We start from the raw sequence: 16,762 nt of genomic DNA, 5'->3' as shown, positions 1-16,762 counted from the left end.
CCGGGCGTACTCGGCGTGGCATGCTGCGAGGTGTTGTTGTTTGCAATTCAAAAAATATGACCAGCATCAGAGATACAAGCAACAAAACATGCGCTTGTGTCATTATGGAAAGCAGGGACAGTGATGCGAATAACATGGGCTGTTTATGCATGCTAAGAAATTGGACAATGTCTCGAGACTGAGCATTCAGAAGGCCAGGAAAAGAAAGCCAAACAAGCGCCTTCTGGGATTTGTGTAACACATGGTGTTGTGTGTGTGTGCTTATAGTGTTGAAAAGATTTAAATAGTAATAGGATAATGGGTTTAAACATCAGGAAACATTTGTAAGGATTTAATTTGTGCCTTATTGTATTTTATTTTATTCCCATCAAAGGTGGAGGAAAAAAAAAGACCAAATCATGTGACCCTGTCGGAAATCAAAAATCTCGTTTTGCAGGAAAAACAACCTGCATAGAAATATAAAACCCTAAATACCCTGACCTAGCGTGATTATACATAATGATAAACACAAGGTGATAAAGTTTCAGAGTTCTCTAATCGTTTTCTAGATTACAAGATTAAATCAATCCTGAACACCTCTGAGTTCGTTTACACGAAAGACGGCCGATAGCACAATCTTTCGATTCTGCATGAGCGTCATGGCTAAGTTGGCTCCCCTCACAGTTCTCGGAGAAAGCTCGTGTCAGCCTTCATCCTTGGTAGCTATGTTGTGATGATGAATTGCAATCCGAAATAATTATAAAAAAATTGGCACCACTACATTAAAAAATATAGTGCCAGGGGCATCATCTGGTTAGATTGTGGCCTGGTTGTAGGCAAAAGCAGGGTGATGCGATATTTTAGCATCAATATTATGATCATTTATGTCATAATAAACATTTAGATCTCTCAGGTATTGTTAATTAGAAGAATAGCAGGTGAAATTAACAATTCTGTGCAATTCAGTTCGTTTTGGTTGAAGGTTACACAGACCAATCATGTGGCCAATCACATGCATTTGTGCAAATTATTTAGCTAAAGGTACGTCATCAAGAAAGGGTTTTATGGTTCTTAGAAACAAAAAGTAACGGAACATCTGAAGACGGTCGCTTGTTTATCCTGTGATTCAAGTTGTGACACGATGACGGAACAAAAACAAAAGCACTTCAAATCAAGTTATTTATCATATTTGATTAAAGATGGCTTAAAAATAGATAGAAATGAACATATTCAAAGTTTTACTAATTTTAGGTTTGAAATCCAAACCTAACCCTGACCTGTTTAGTTTAGGATGTTGCTTAAGTTCTTGTTGTAATAGCAGTTAACTAAAAGGATATGATGTAGGCAAGTGAAGGTGGCAAACACACACACACAAACACACACACACACCTTACTGTTTTGTAAGGAACTTTTTGTGAGGACCTAACTAACTAGTTAATGCCATAATACAATGTAAATCAACCCATATATCGATCTGTAAAATCCACCCTGACTTTTGATTATTTAGTTATTGTAGATATTAAAATAAAATAACATGTAGGAACAATTAATTAGATATTCCTAGGCTTTTGGGGATTTTCGTTAAGATAGGAAAACAAACCATCATTCATTCTCCCTCTCACACACCCACATTACTGTGAGGACCTAACTAGCTACTGTTAACTGCAACTTAAATCAACCTGTAAATCCGCCCTAAACTTTATTTAATATATACAATATATAGATATATAATGAATAAATTAGATGTTTATTTGTAGGGACCATAGATATTCTTAAGCTTTTTTGGGGATCTTCGTTAAGATAAACAAACAAGCCCTCTTATTCACTTCCACACTTCGGCACACAAATACAGCTATTTTTAGTTATTAACATTTAAAAAAATTTCAAAAATGACAAATATATAATAAATAAATGAGATGTTTTTGTAGGGACCACTGAAGAGATATTGCAAAGTTTTTGGGGGGTCTTCGTTAAGATAAACAAACAAGTTCTCATTCATTCTGTACAAACACTCATACATTTCTCACACACACACACACACACACACACACACACCTTACTGTTTTGTAAGGACATTTTTTGTGAGGACCTTACTAGCTAGTTTGCTGTAATACCACATAAATCAACCTGTAAATCCACCCTAACCTTTATCTTCATAACCAACAAAACAAACACAGCTATTTTAGTTATTACGATAAAATATTTTTGTTAAAAAATGACATATATAATAAATAAATGAGATGTTTTTGTAGGGACCACTGAAGAGAGATTGCAAAGTTTTTGGGGGGTCTTCGTTAAGATAAACAAACATTTTCTCATTCTCATTAATTCTGTACAAACACTCATACACTTCTCTCTCACACACACACACACACACACACACACACACACACACACTTTCTGAAGGCTAAAGCAGGAAGTTCTGCTGAACTTCTGCGTGTGCTTTCATGCCTTTCATGTTTTCATGCTAACACGACCGTCACTGCTGTTAGCGGTTTCACTTTCAAAGGAACTCATTCGCCCGAAACGTTGATTAAAAATCACACCAAAACTGCAAGAAGTGAAACAAACGAGCTGAATAAATCATCTGTCATTATTTTTTTTTGTCAAAAAAAAGGGTTAAAAATGACAACAACAACAAAAAAAAACCCACACTATTTATATTTATAGTAGTGATAGAAATACGTGCTAGCATGCTAGCATAAACACAGGGCAGCACAAGACTTGTTTTCTATCGTTTATACACCTGATAAAAGTTCAATTTGAGATATAAATCGAGATTATAAGAAAAGATTAAATGTTTTGGAGATGACTTTAATAAACACAGGTTTATTTTTGTGTGAGAAAGTCAAAGCTGTCATGGACGGAGGGGGTTTTGTCCTCACGTCCATGACAGTTCAGTGGATATGCGTTTATAGACGTATAAACGTGCAAATAAGTGTAAGAGTGTGTGTTACAGGTGTGTTATTGTGCAACCAATAAACAAATAAAGGCTTAAAGAACGTCTTAGGTTGCGTTTATTGCGGTTCTTCACGAAGCCGTGATCTCCTGCTGCGGCACTGACGGACAAGCGGCCGCAAAGACGGACATGCGTACTAGATCGGACGCGTACTAGCGCACTAAGAAGCAGCCACCCAGGAAATAGTGCGCATCCCGGCGTACTGCGTAGTGCGCGAGTATGCGCAGATCGGACGCAGCTTTTCGTTACATATTCTTTCCCTGTTTCCTTTCATTCTTTCCGGAAGATAAAAAAAAACAGAAACACTGATGGATCTGCGAGGGTTCCTAGGATTGTTTTTGCCCAGGATGAACCTATCAGGACGTTTTCTTTATCGTAGCTGAAGATGGGAAAATTAAAGAAAAAATGAAAGCTTGCATGGGTTTCTGGTTGCAGCTGTTTTTTTTTTCTTTCGAGAAGAAGGAAGGAAGCGCTGAGATCAGATCAGATCAGAGCAGATCAGATCAGATCAGAGCAGATCAGATCTGCCTTCTTCCTCCGGTCTCTTCTTCTTCCGTGTACCCGAGTGGAGTGTTAAAAGTGTAGAAATGGATGGAGGTGATCTTCCTACCTTCTCTTGCCTTCAGTAGGACGGTGTTGGCCACGATGTTCTCCAGCTCCATGGTGTCTCTTTAGTCCTGGGTTGCAGCAGGGCACCGCAGGCCCAACCTCGTCGCCGGGTTGGCACTGAGTGTGTGTGTGTGTGTGTGTGTGTGTGTGTCCTCCATGACTCCTCCCCATGGTGGAACCATCTAACCCTGAGTGACTCCCCCCCCCCTTCTCTCTTTTCTTATCTTTTCTTTTTCTTTTTTCTTTTTTTTTTTTATATCTTCTGAAAACAAACAAGGGGGCCATGTTTTGTTTGGAAGGAGCTCCTTCTGGGATCTCCCAGAGCTTTTGTAGAATTAAACACACACACACACACACACACACCATATTTTTTTTCTCTATATGAATCCAGGGTGGAGATGGTGAAGGTGGTGGAGATGTTGGAGATTGAGATTGGTAATCATCATGATTTTGTTCTCTATGAATAAACCAATAAAGGAATAAACTGGATGACAGACATGGTGGGTTTGAACAAGTGGGTGGAGTTTGGAGATCGTTTTTTTTTTTATACAACACCAGCACCTTGAGGAAGAGTGCAGATATTACACTGTAGAATCACTGGGTGCTTTACACTTCTCACGTGTACATTACAGTGAAAATCTTTCTTCATATATTCCAGAAAGCTGGGGCCTTACTCAGGGGCCCAAGAGTGACAGCTTGGTGATACTGGGGCTTGAACCCCCAAGCAGAGCAATCACTTCCCCACTAGACGTTCTAACCACCTCAGTGTTTCTTCTTCTCCTCATCCAACTACTACTGCTCACATTAGGGGTCTCCACAGAGGATCATCCGTCTCCATACCACCATGTCTTCTACATCTGCCTCTTTCAAATCAACTACCTGCATGTCTTCCTTAACCACATCCATAATCCTCCTCCTTGGTCTTCCTCTTTTCCTCCAGTCTTTCAGCTCCTTCTACTGATATACCCCATGTCCCTCCTCTGTACATGACCAAACCATCTCAACCTTGTCTCCAAAACGTCCTACTTCTACTATTTTATCTTTATTATAACTATTACTGCAGTTAACTACTCAAGCAAAACTACTATTTTTACTACTACAATTATTAGTGGCAAGCTGTCAGGTCCAGCATGGTCTTCTCTGGTGCTTAAACTCTATCAGAATCTATATTTTGGTCCATAAAAATTTATTAAAGGCCCCCAAAAAAACAGAACAGCACAGGCTCTTGGTAGCTTGAAAACCAAGTTGCTTGAAGCTGTTGCTTTAACCGTCCAGGCTGCGATTTGGCCACACCAAGGTCGTCTAGAAGGCGTCCGATAACATCGCCATTTTCGCATCTTTTGATTGGACAGTCAGAGAGCTCACCAGTAAGAGCTCGCGAACCGCATCTGTAGCAAACTGCACGCGCTTAATTATATTCATGTGGATTTGCTATATTTTCATTCCACAATGACATTTACAAGACGGACTTTTCAAAGAACGCTAGACATCACGAGGAAAGGTTCGGACGAACAGTTCAAAACGGGTTACGCTTTTTTTGTTTTTTTCGGTTTGCGTTTTCTTTCCCGTAGAATTTGCACAAAGCCACACAATTTGCCTTCATTTTGAATCCCCTGGAAAACCGTAATGCACGAAAAAAAAAAAAGCACAACCCCGGGGTGATGTGATAAGGTGAATATCTGCTGGAGATGATGTATGTGGGAGGTGCAAATTGGCTCCAGTGAAAGGAGACGTGTTGAATCGTGTTCATTGGGTTTCTTGCTTTAGTGAAGACGTTCATTTTGACTGTATGAGATTCCTGTGTGTGATGCAGCGCTCTGTTCTACTATTAACCTTTTCGTTTTATACCTACTCTTTAAAATATTAATAATAATAATAACAATAATAATAATAATAATAATAATACAACTATTACTACTACTAATAGTAATAATAATAATTTATTATTACTATTAGTAGTAGTAGTAGTTGTATTATTATTATTATTATTATTATTATTATTATTGTTATTATTATTATTATTATGATTATGATTATTATTATTATTATTATTATACTACAACTACTACTAAAAATAATAATAGTAATAATAATAATATTAATAATTCTTCCTGCCGTAGGGGGCGCTCAAAAAACTGCACAGCCATAATACCAGAAGAAGAGCATTGACTCTGTTTCAAATCCCGCCCTGTAGCACTAAGTAGGGCGCATACTGTATTTACTTTCCTCGACTATGTAGGGTGCTGGTGTAGGGACCAGGCATGTAATTTGGAATCAGAGTTGGTTAAAGGACATTTCCGTTTTCTCAGGCAGTAGCCCGGAAAGTTGCACGTGTGCTGGTGTTGATCGTGTGGAGGTTTGTGGAGAAAATCGTGCTGCGATGGGGAAAAAGGCAAGCAAACGAAACACGTTCAATTACAACGTGGACAGAAAGAAATTAAAGAAGAAGATGATAAAGAAGTACAGGCCGAGGATTGAATGGTAAGAATTGTGCGTGTCTCGTGTGCGCGAGCTAAGCTAACTAAGCTACTAAGATAACCAGGTAGTTTTCTATGTACAACACAAACAAACAAACAAACAGTTTAAATATACTTGATAAAATGTTTGAAGAGCTTCACGTCATTGTGTTTTGAGAGACACAAGTCTGGGCGATATGATCTTAATATCGGTATCGTGATCTATTATACCGCGATATTATTCTCTTGGATATCGTAACTGTTTTGTTTTTATTTCTTAGTCATTTTTCTTACAGATGTAAAAACGCCTCTGAAATCACATATAATTGACAGTACAGAGCCTGTGATAAGTGTGGGGATGCCAAGTGTTGTATGGTTTCGCACGTTCCTTTTGTTGCTATGCAACAATATGAAGATTCACGATGATCTACACACTCTCAGAATTTCTCCGAGCGTTCGGTTGAAACACTTAAAACTCGCCGAAGACGTTCTTCCGGTTGGAGAGTTCTGTATTGTAATCCAGTTCATCCCAAAGCAGTTCTGTAGGATTTAGGTGCGGTGACTGGGCAGGTCGTTCCTTGATGGAGAAATGATTAATGGGATCGCTGCATTGAATCATAGGCGCTTTATAGAGCACCATCGAAACGGTTGATCGAATTGTTCTCGTTTCTCTTTAGTGCGCAGATCCGGAAAGCGTGGGATACCAACAAAACCACCAAACAGAACATGAAGGACATGGGCCTGTCGTTCGGAACCAAATCAGTACTTCCCATCACCAGCAAGGTTTGAGTTTCTCTATTATTTTGGATTCAATATTTTTTCCACCACAACGTTGTTTTAATTTCTGTGTATGTTTAATTACAGGTCAGTGAGGAACCTGAGGATCTGGTCATAAAGCCGTATGTCATCAGAGGTACCATGTTTAGACTTTAATCTAGAAATTAACATCCAAAAAAACAATACGAGTCATTTCAGTTTCACAGAACAATTTAATGCTGATCAGTCTGAGACCTAACAAGTTGAAGCCTTGAAGTTGCAGGCACCAAAACCCCCACAGATTTTTCACTATGTTCGAGATGTTCAACCTCAAAGTTCTCACACACACACACACACACACTTCATTTACACTGTACCCCTATAAGTTTGTGGACACCCGAGGATCAAGGCAGTGCTGAAAAACTCGTGTCCTTCTCACAAATCTTTTCTCTAGAGCTGGAAGAAGAGGCCAGTCAGCTGAGAAAGGACACCACGACCTGCTCCACAGACATGATCGAATTTGTTCAACATATGATCCGGGAACACGGCGAGAACTACAAGGTAGGAGACGCGGTTTTTTTGTTAACCGTCTGGCGTTCGGGGAAGCCCCGTGCAGCGCTCTGACCAGGACGATCTCGTTACAGGCCATGGCACGTGACGAGAAGAACTACTACCAGGACACGCCGAAACAAATCAGGAGGAAAGTGGAGTTGTACAAGCGTTGTCACGGCAACGAGTACACCGCGTTCCTCGCCTCTCTGCAAGCGCAGACGTCGTCCTGAGAGAGAGAGAGAGAGAGAGACGGACCACGTGGACGGAGATGAGATGTGTGTATATATAAATATATAATTCTTTTTTTTTTTTTTTCTTCAGTGATTCTGTTCAACTCTAAAATATAAAGTTGTTGTATCTTGTATAGTTTTTATTTCTCTGTATGAGAAAATTAAACTTGCCATGAAATCAGTATTGTCCTAATTTATTTGTTTATTTATTTATTCTTCACGAAACCTTCTCGTCCAAAAATCCGCCACATGATGCCAATGCGAGCGGAGAGCGCGAAGGCGAGATACCGCCTGCTAAGTTACCATAGCAACCAGTAGTGGAAACGCCCCCTGGTGACTTAAGTGAGCTAATGTTTGGTCAAAAGTATTGGGACACCCGTGGTTCCAAGTTGGAGGCGCACAATCGTACAGGACGTCTTTGGGTGCTGTAAAATGAAATTCTCCCTGCTTCGGAAAGATCCATGGGTTGGAGTGGAAGATCTCCTGCTATAGCTTTGGGATGAGTGTGAACGCTGACTGCACTCCCAAACCTCCTCACCTTGTAGCTGGATGCACACAAATCTCCACAAAATCCGGTGGAGCATCTTCCCTGAAGAGTGGAAATCATTATAAGGGTAAATGAGGATTAGATTGGGACGATGGAAAAAGAAGCTCAGGTGTCCACACACTTTTGTGCGGAGGATTCAACCGATCGGATAAAACGTTCCTATTGCGGTATCAGACACACGACTGAATTTCAGAAGAATAGTTTAATACGTTGAGAAACTGATGAGCTACAACAGAAGATCTCTTCAGCTGGAATCGTTTCAGTCCAAAAATATATTGCATCCTAATACACCAGTGTTCACTATATACACACCTCCACACAATATAAAAATCACACACAAAATACGGACGACGACGACAACAGTGACGAGTCGTCCAGCTGTTCACCAGGTTCTTGGCCCCGGCAGCTGGTTAAACATGAACTAGAATAGCAGTAGGTCAATACTGCAGCGTTTCTATAAATCAGTAGTCTCTATGGAAAGGTAAACATCGAGTCGTTCTAGATTACACAGTAAAAGCGTGTTTGTACAATTGTGCGACTGGTTCAGGCGAAGGCTATAAAGATATCTGAGGTATTGAATGTCAAAAACACAGAATTCGTGCAGAATAAAAACACGTGCAACTCTAATGACGGTTATGCAGGTAAACGTTTGTATCCCAAACCTGGATACGTAACATGTTTGGAGTTTGTGTGGAACTCTGGGAAAACCCATTAAAAACTGACCTTATATAGTACACATACGCCAAAACTATTGGGACACCCAACTTTCCCGTAGCGTAGCATGCGACTACGAGAGCCAGACCTGCTTAAGCGTCTCAAAGTCCCTGTGCACAGCTCAATGAAGATCCACGGGTTGGAAGTGTGTAGAAGATCTCCTGCTGCAGAGCTCCAACCCTATTGCATGTGAACGCCGGCATCACCCTCCTTGCTTTCTCACCCGCATCAGTCCCTGGCTTTACTAACGCACATCCTTGTGGCTTGTGAATGAAATTCCACAAAATTTAGTGGAACATCTTCCCAGAAGAGTGGAGGTGAGAAAGGGATGGTGAAAAAGCACCTTATGGTAAGGTGTTCCACAAACTGCTGTCAATTAAAGGAACACTAGCAAATCGCAGGTATTTGTACGTGAGATCACGTGTGTGGCGAGAGGGTGAGAAACATGAACAAAGCATGAATATTCATTAAGAATTCGACCAAGCTGATTAGAGGTTTTCTTACTTCTAAAATGTGACCATGGGCATTATCCTGGTCCATCCTATGGGTTTTTCCAGTTCCCACACACACACATAGGTTACGCTGAATATACTAGATTATAGTATTGTTTTATGGAGCAGTAAAAATGATGTGACCTTCCAAACCTGCCTCATAAAACAGCAAGTTCTCACTTTGATTGTATCAAGCTTTTTCATCCTGAGACTTCATCGTTATCAGAAAGATCCCTTTTATGGCGTTAGCTTTCTAGTTTTGATCAGATTCCAGTTTGATGAGCAGATCCTGAAGGTTCTGGAGACTGCAGGACACTGATTCTCCCACAGAGCTGAGCTGGAGAAGGAGGAGCTTCCTGTGATCCGGCAGTGAGCCCAGAGAGAGAGCGTCACGCAGCTCCGATACGCCGACTGCGTCCAGCTTGTCCTAAAAAAGACAGGAAACACCATAAACATTCAGAGCTGAATGAGTTTTTTGATATATATACAGTACAGACCAAAAGTTTGGACACACCTTCTCATTCAAAGAGTTTTCTTTATTTTCATGACTATGAAAATTGTAGATTCACACTGAAGGCATCAAAACTATGAATGAACACATGTGGAATTATATATGGAATTATATACATAACAAAAAAGTGTGAAACAACTGAAAAATGTCATATTCTAGGTTCTTCAAAGTAGCCACCTTTTGCTTTGATTACTGCTTTGCACACTCTTGGCATTCTCTTGATGAGCTTCAAGACGTAGTCACCTGAAATGGTCTTCCAACAGTCTTGAAGGAGTTCCCCGAGAGATGCTTGCCACTTGTTGGCCCTTTTGCCTTCACTCTGCGGTCCAGCTCACCCCTAAACCATCTCGATTGGGTTCAGGTCCGGTGACTGTGGAGGCCAGGTCATCTGGCGCAGCACCCCATCACTCTCCTTCTTGGTCAAATAGCCCTTGATGCCTTCAGTGTGACTCTACAATTTACATAGTCATGAAAATGATGAAAACTCTTTGAATGAGAAGGTGTGTCCAAACTTTTGGTTTGTACTGTATATAGTGAGGAGTCACATCTCAGCAGGTTCTTTGTCTCTTTGGTGGAACCCTTAAAGTTTTTAAGGAGAACCTTAGCACTGGGAGTTTCTCTTTCTTGCTTTAGAATGTTCTAGAAAACCGTTTGCGATGGCACCCTACTTTGGCACCCTACTTTTTGAGGAGCTGCATCAATGTTATTGTGTCTAATGTTCAAGATTCTTATTTTCAGTCACGTTGAAATTCAAGTGCTCCAATACACCGAGAGTGGTGCAGATGCTTTTCTGTAAGTTCCCACGTGATTATCATAGTTAGCTACTGTAGGTAAATGATCATACGCACCTATTACTGCACACCTAAACATCTGGACCGCAATGAATGGACATTTGGTGCCAGGTGAGGACGGGTTTCCGTTCGAGTCTGGTTCCTCCTTCCTTCCTGGTTCGACTGAAATCGATTTGGTCGCAGATACACTTTCCGAACTTTCCAAGATAAGCTGGACATTCATTCATTCTGAGATTCCTGTGTGTGATGCAGCGCTCTGTTATACTGCACTTCTCTATAATATTGATGGTTTCTACAGATGTGGTGTCAAAAAATGATGGTATTTAGAGGTGGACTGATTCAGGTAGGACACCACGGAAGGCCTGGGGGTGAAATACACCTGCCAGGTAGAGAAGTTACTCTGGAGACTGTACAGCTCTCAGTTCTCAGTATAATCCAATATGTAAATGACCTGAAGTCTGAATTGTTTATTAAAGAACACATTAAAATAAATTTGACTCGATTATTATTCTCCAGACTGCTGCGCTTGTGAATATGTACGTGTGTGCCGGATGCCTGCTCACCTGTTTGTTTCCCAGAACTACAACCGGAAGTTGTGTGTCGATGCTGAGAAGTCGATGAAGTTCATCTTTAGCCAATGGGAGTCGAGTTCTGTCCGAGGAATCCACTACGTACAACAAAACGTGTGCTCTCTTCAGAAAATCAGCCCAGTATGCACGCAAGTCCTCGCTGCCTCCGACTGAAAAGAAAAACACGTCTCATCACATGGACGATCTTTTTTTTTTTTACACAACTCAAAACAGCGACGTATTGACCTGCCTTTCCTGGAAACAGAGAAAGGTACACGATTTTTCCACCTGATGCGTACTTTCTAGGAAGTCGAATTCGCAGCCTGGCGTGTGGAGGCGGATAAAGTTAAAGCCACGCGTTGGGGCGCACTTTCTTTTGCTATCTGCTCCATTCAGCTGCTGCAGGACGCTGCTTTTCCCGGCGCCGTCTAAGCCCAGGACAAGGACCTGCTTCTGTCGGCGCTCCTCTTCCTCCTTCAAAGGAAAACGAACGCCAGTAAAACTCCAGAAGGATTTTAACTAGAATTTGTTCGATTTGCTCATTCATCCGATCTCAATTCAGTTACTGCCATGTTTTTTGACAGTCAGAAGAAAACTGAGAACCCTGAGAAAACCCAGGTGGACAGGGGGAGATGTGTAGTGTGAGAGAGCAGGAAAGAAAACAGAGATCTTGGAAATGTGGAGTCGCAACAGTCCAACCTTTTTTGCTTCTCCACCAAAACTCCACAGTAATCTGCCGTTTAACGGATGCTATTTTATATATACGGTACTTTACTGTATTAACATTTTACTTTATTTTATCATTTATAATTATATTTTAATGAATAAATTTTATTATTTCAACATAAAACTCCATAAAAACAACTCCCTATCATTTTCTGGTCTATCGTGCTATCCGGGAAAGAGTGGGAAAATCAGCCAAACTAATTAGTTATGTGGCAAATGCAATTCCGTGATAAACAGGGGGCGCCAGATTCGAACCGCGGTGAAGCATGAGTACCTACAAGCGAAAGACTTGCCTTTGTGTGTATGGGATTAGTGTTCTTCTCAGAGCATGTTGAGGCTCTGATCTCTACAGTGCAAGTCAATATAACCCAAAAATGCACAAAACAACGCAATTTTTAAATTTTTTTACAAAAACAATTACACAATTTTACAATGTTTTAGGTTTTGTGGAGTCGTAGGACGAAAAATACACTAAAAACGTATTACAAAATAATAACAAAACAATGATGGCAGCTACACAGTGCTGATACGGTATGAAGATCCATCCTGATGTCCTACTTCTGGAAGGAGTTCTCTTCAATGAAAAATCACTCGCTGCCACCTGAAGATCCATGAGGTTACTGTGGGGGGGTTAAACTCAAGAAGCATGAATTTGAATGGAATTTTTTTTACAGTGGCTCAGGACTACAGTTACCATAAACAGATCTGCACTTTCATCTCCTTCAAACAGGTGATAACAATGATTGAACTAATTAATTATAGGTATTATGTGAATCCGGTGTCTACATGAGGACGGGTTCCCTCCTGAATCTGGTCTGGTCAAGTTTTCTTTCTCCTATCATCTCAGGAAGGTTCTGTTCACCTGTCACTTTAAACTTCATTAATAAATTACACATTTTTATTTGTAATCTATTAATAAATATAAAGCTGCTATACTTGGAGCTAAAAATAATAATTTGGATAATAAAATGCATTAAAACAAAATCTGTTTACTGGAACGTTGATTGAGAAAACAGTGTAAACATGAGGGGTTTTTATTTTTTTAGATTTAGTAGCAATTTCACCCTCAATTATAAAGTCAAATTGGTAGGTTTCACATTTCAGCTTCACTACAATATTTAGGCAGTTTTTATTTACAGTGGGGCAAAAAAAGTATTTCAAAAGTCAGCCACCAATTGTGCAAGTTCTCCCACTTAAAAAGATGAGAGAGGCCCGTAATTTTCATCAGAGGTACACTTGAACTATGAGAGACAACATGTGGAAAAATAAAAATCCAGAAAATCACATTGTCTGATTTTTTAAGAATTTATTTGTAAATTACAGTCGAAAATAAGTATTTGGTCAATAACAAAAGTCCATCTCAATACTTTGTTGGCAATGACAGAAATCAAATGTTTTCTGTCTCCACAAGGTTTTTACACACTGTTGCTGGTAGTTTGGCCCGTTCCTTCATGCAGATCTCCTCTAGAGCAGTGATGTTTTGGGGCTGTCACTGGGCAACACGGATTTTCAACTCCCTCCAAAGATTTTTTATGGGGTTGAGATCTGGAGTCTGGCTAGGCCACTCCAGGACCTTATAATGCTTCTTATGAAGCCACTCCTTGGTTGCCCGGGCGGTGTGTTTGGGATCATTGTCATGCTGAAAGACCCAGCCACGTTTCATCTTCAATGCCCTTGCGGATGGAAGGAACGTTTTTACTCAAAATCTCACGATACATGGCCCCATTCATTCTTTCTTTTACATGGATCAGTCGTAATGGTCCCTTTGCAGAAAAACAGCACCAAAGCATGATGTTTCCACCCCCATGCTTCACAGTAGGTATGGTGTTCTTTGGATGCAACTCAGCATTCTTTCTCATTTGGTTTCGTCTGACCATATGACATTCTCCTAATCCTCTTCTGGATCATCCAAATGCTCTCTAGCAAACTTTTAGACAGGCCCAGACATGTACTGGCTTAAGCAGGGGGACACGTTTGGCACTCCAGGATTTGAGTCCCTGGCGGCGTAGTGTGTTACTGATGGTAGCCTTTGTTACTTTGGTCCCAGCTCTCTGTAGGTCATTTACTAGGTCCCCCCGTGTGGTTCTGGGATTTTTGCTCACCGTTCTTCTGATCATTTTGACCCCATGGGGTGAGATCTTGCGTGGAGCCCCAGATCGAGGGAGATTATCAGTGTTCTTGTATGTCTTCCATTTTCTCATAATTGCTCCCACAGTTGATTTCTTCACACCAAGCTGCTTACCTATTGCAGATTCAGTCTTTCCAGCCTACAATTTAGTTTCTGGTGTCCTTTGACAGTTCTCAGTTCTTATTTTCCACCATAATTTGCAAAAAAATTCTTTAAAAAATCAGACAATGTGATTTTCTGGAATCTTTTTTCACATTTTGTCTCATAGTTAAAGTGTACCTAAATACTTTTTTGCCCCACTATATTTACCAAATTATTAATAAAGTAAAACTAAGAACAAATGTGTTGCCAAGTGTTTCACGTCCTTGTGCCTGAAATGGCGCAGACACGAGTGGTTCTGTTTTTTTGTTTTTAGTTCTCATTTTTGCCGACTGCAGCGCATTCTCACGCCGCTTCCTCCACATATCCAGTCCCAGAGAAACACAGCACTGAAAATTCAATAAATAGATTGAACACGTCTAAGACGAATATGCGATTATAACCCCCCCCTGACATAACCAAATATAAAGTGTAATAACAGGATCATTAACTACGACAATAAGACTGCAACGAATCTTATGTGTGCAAGATGAAGAACAGGAGAGAAGATAAGAACATTTGATCAGACTGCCCTCACCCTCACAGTCACACATGGAGGTTGAAGATGAATGGTTTGGGGTTGTTTTAGAGCAGGGAAGGTTGGAGACTTGAGCACGTGAACCAACATGGCAACCATTCCATACTTCAACACCATGCAGTTCACGTCTGGACTTCGGCTCATTGGAAACGAAAAAAAATTGGAAAAAAAATTGTCCAAAGGATCTTCTATGATGATGATGATGATTATCTTCTATGACGAAGCCTTAAGCACCACCCACTTCATCATCGCCATCACGTCACAATTATACAGCTTGAGATAATAAGTGGGTTTTTTTTTATTATTTAATCGAATGTAAACTTTGTTTTATTGGTAATATTTACACACTTTAGCTTTCTTTTTTTTTATTGTAATTAAAACCGCATTAAAAAAATTGTAATGAAAAAAAATCTGAGAAAATTTCAGTAGCCATTTAATGAGACGTTCGTGATGACGTCATAAAGTGAAACTTGACCACCTGTTTTAGCCCAGCTGTCAGGTATGACATCATAAACCTACGTATGAGTGTGTTTACGCGGAATTGATGAGAAGAGTGAACATTTGCAGAACAGATGTGCTTATAATAATAAATAAAAATAATACTAAAATAATAAGATGTTTTATTGTTATTATTGTTGTTATTATTATTATTACTATTTGTATTAATATTATTAATATTTAATACAGACCTCTTTAAAGGCGCAGTAGTCTTCTGGGCTCCACACTCGCCTCTTGTAGAAAAGGTTGAAGGCCATAAACACGGCGGCACCGAAGGCGGCAGCGGCGGCCATTAGAGCCACGCGCACATGCCGGATCAGGAACATGTCCGACGGGAGCGCGAGCGGGGACCGGCGAGGCGCGAGCGAGGAGGCGACCGCGACAGCAACCACCGCCGGACGCGACAACACCGACAGCCGGAGCACGTGACCTCGGCGTGGGCGTGTCGTGAGGTGTTTCTGCTCTCCGTCAGCGGCCAGACAGCGGCGTGCTGTACTCGCAAATCACCTGAGGGGAGTGTGTGTGTGTGTGTGTGTGTGTGTGTGTGTGATCGAACTTCAGCAATCACACGTCTCACGTATAAAGTGGGTTCGTTTTCTCTTAAAGACTCTTCACATATAATTCACATGGTGGCGGTGTGAATATATCTAGACACGTCACATGTTCAAGATATCACGTGTGAAAACACGTACCAACAAACACGCGAGCTTCATGTGCTTTTTTAAACACTTTGCTTACAGTTCACGTGACGTGTGAAAAGCGCACGGACACGTGAACTGTGTGCGGCTGTACAAACAATTTACATAGGCTATATTTCACGTGACGTGAAACACGGGAAATAGTGTATAGGTTTGTTAGGGTTATGGAGGCCCAAATTGCACAAACAGGTGAACAGTAGGCGTTCTTCACGTGTTTCACGTAAATATGTGTGAAAAACAAAACAAAAAACACGTGAAATAAATGTGATGTTGGGATGTTTTATGTTTAGATGTTTTCACAATCCTAACAATGTCTGCAGTTTGTTGAAATGCACCCTCACCTCCACTTAATTGCATACTATTCACATCACGTCACGTGTAAAAAAAAAAAAAAAAAAACACGTGAAAACGTGAAAAGCGTGTGATTTTTCAAAACTTGTGAAAAACTTTAATTTATGATTTGGTGTCATATGCTTTAGTTCATGTCTGCAATTTCAGGGCATGACATAACTTACATGGTGTCACGTGCGAAAAGCACATATACACGTGAACTGTTTTGGACAGCGATACATGGCGTGTCAGATCCAGAGTAGTACAGTCAGTGAAGAAAGGTAAATATTTATATCTTATTTCAGCACAGAGTTATAGACAGTTCAGAAGAGGGCGTGAACCTGACACGAAACGCACGTCAGTACAAACGTAAATATTGATTGTTTTTTTTTTGTTTTTTGCCTCAAGCTCAGGTTTAAACCGGTGACCCTGGAGTTGAAAGGCAGCTCGTTTAACATTCACCTGCACAAGGTGTGCATACGTACATGTTTACAGAGCAGCGAAAGTATTGGGACGCCTTAACACAAACCTGACAATGCCCC

At 40.6% G+C, this 16,762-nt stretch overlaps 3 protein-coding genes across 3 annotated transcripts in view; 1 reads left to right on the top strand and 2 right to left on the bottom strand.

The window, feature by feature from the left end:
* Positions 1–3,706, bottom strand: part of grk6 (G protein-coupled receptor kinase 6) — a 34,247-nt gene extending 30,541 nt beyond the window's left edge. The window contains exon 1 of the mRNA XM_083564365.1: positions 3,549–3,706. Within this exon, the coding sequence (XP_083420491.1) occupies positions 3,549–3,600 (52 nt within the window). The 5' untranslated portion in view covers positions 3,601–3,706. The remainder of the gene's footprint in view (positions 1–3,548) is intronic.
* Positions 3,707–5,829: 2,123 nt separating this feature from the next.
* nop16 (NOP16 nucleolar protein homolog (yeast)) lies at positions 5,830–7,722 on the top strand. Its single transcript, XM_083564482.1, has 5 exons — positions 5,830–6,028; positions 6,681–6,786; positions 6,868–6,916; positions 7,214–7,320; positions 7,404–7,722. The coding sequence occupies exons 1-5, from the start codon at positions 5,928–5,930 to the stop codon at positions 7,539–7,541; spliced, it is 501 nt and encodes a 166-aa protein (XP_083420608.1). The 5' UTR covers positions 5,830–5,927; the 3' UTR covers positions 7,542–7,722.
* Positions 7,723–8,275: 553 nt separating this feature from the next.
* arl10 (ADP-ribosylation factor-like 10) lies at positions 8,276–15,886 on the bottom strand. The gene is made up of 4 exons (XM_083564465.1): positions 15,384–15,886; positions 11,464–11,638; positions 11,159–11,334; positions 8,276–9,720 (listed from the first exon to the last, which is right to left on the bottom strand). The coding sequence occupies exons 1-4, from the start codon at positions 15,516–15,518 to the stop codon at positions 9,547–9,549; spliced, it is 660 nt and encodes a 219-aa protein (XP_083420591.1). The 5' UTR covers positions 15,519–15,886; the 3' UTR covers positions 8,276–9,546.
* Between the last annotated feature and the right edge of the window lie 876 nt (positions 15,887–16,762).

Source organism: Silurus aristotelis (genome assembly GCF_946808225.1).
Source record: "Silurus aristotelis genome assembly, chromosome: 16".
Lineage (NCBI taxonomy): Eukaryota > Metazoa > Chordata > Actinopteri > Siluriformes > Siluridae > Silurus > Silurus aristotelis.
This window is presented reverse-complemented; position numbering and strand designations above follow the sequence as displayed.

Bases quoted from the DNA above. Each gene is read 5' to 3' on its own strand.
- nop16 (XM_083564482.1), top strand. From the start codon at position 5,928: ATGGGGAAAAAGGCAAGCAAACGAAACACGTTCAATTACAACGTGGAC. The intron at 6,787-6,867 runs GTTTGAGTTTCT...GTTTAATTACAG, and splicing joins TACTTCCCATCACCAGCAAG to GTCAGTGAGGAACCTGAGGA. The intron at 7,321-7,403 runs GTAGGAGACGCG...ATCTCGTTACAG, and splicing joins AACACGGCGAGAACTACAAG to GCCATGGCACGTGACGAGAA.
- arl10 (XM_083564465.1), bottom strand. From the start codon at position 15,518: ATGTTCCTGATCCGGCATGTGCGCGTGGCTCTAATGGCCGCCGCTGCC. The intron at 11,639-15,383 runs GTCTGTATTAAA...TTTCCTTTGAAG, and splicing joins ACTACTGCGCCTTTAAAGAG to GAGGAAGAGGAGCGCCGACA. The intron at 9,721-11,158 runs GTGAGCAGGCAT...TGTCTTTTTTAG, and splicing joins TAGTTCTGGGAAACAAACAG to GACAAGCTGGACGCAGTCGG.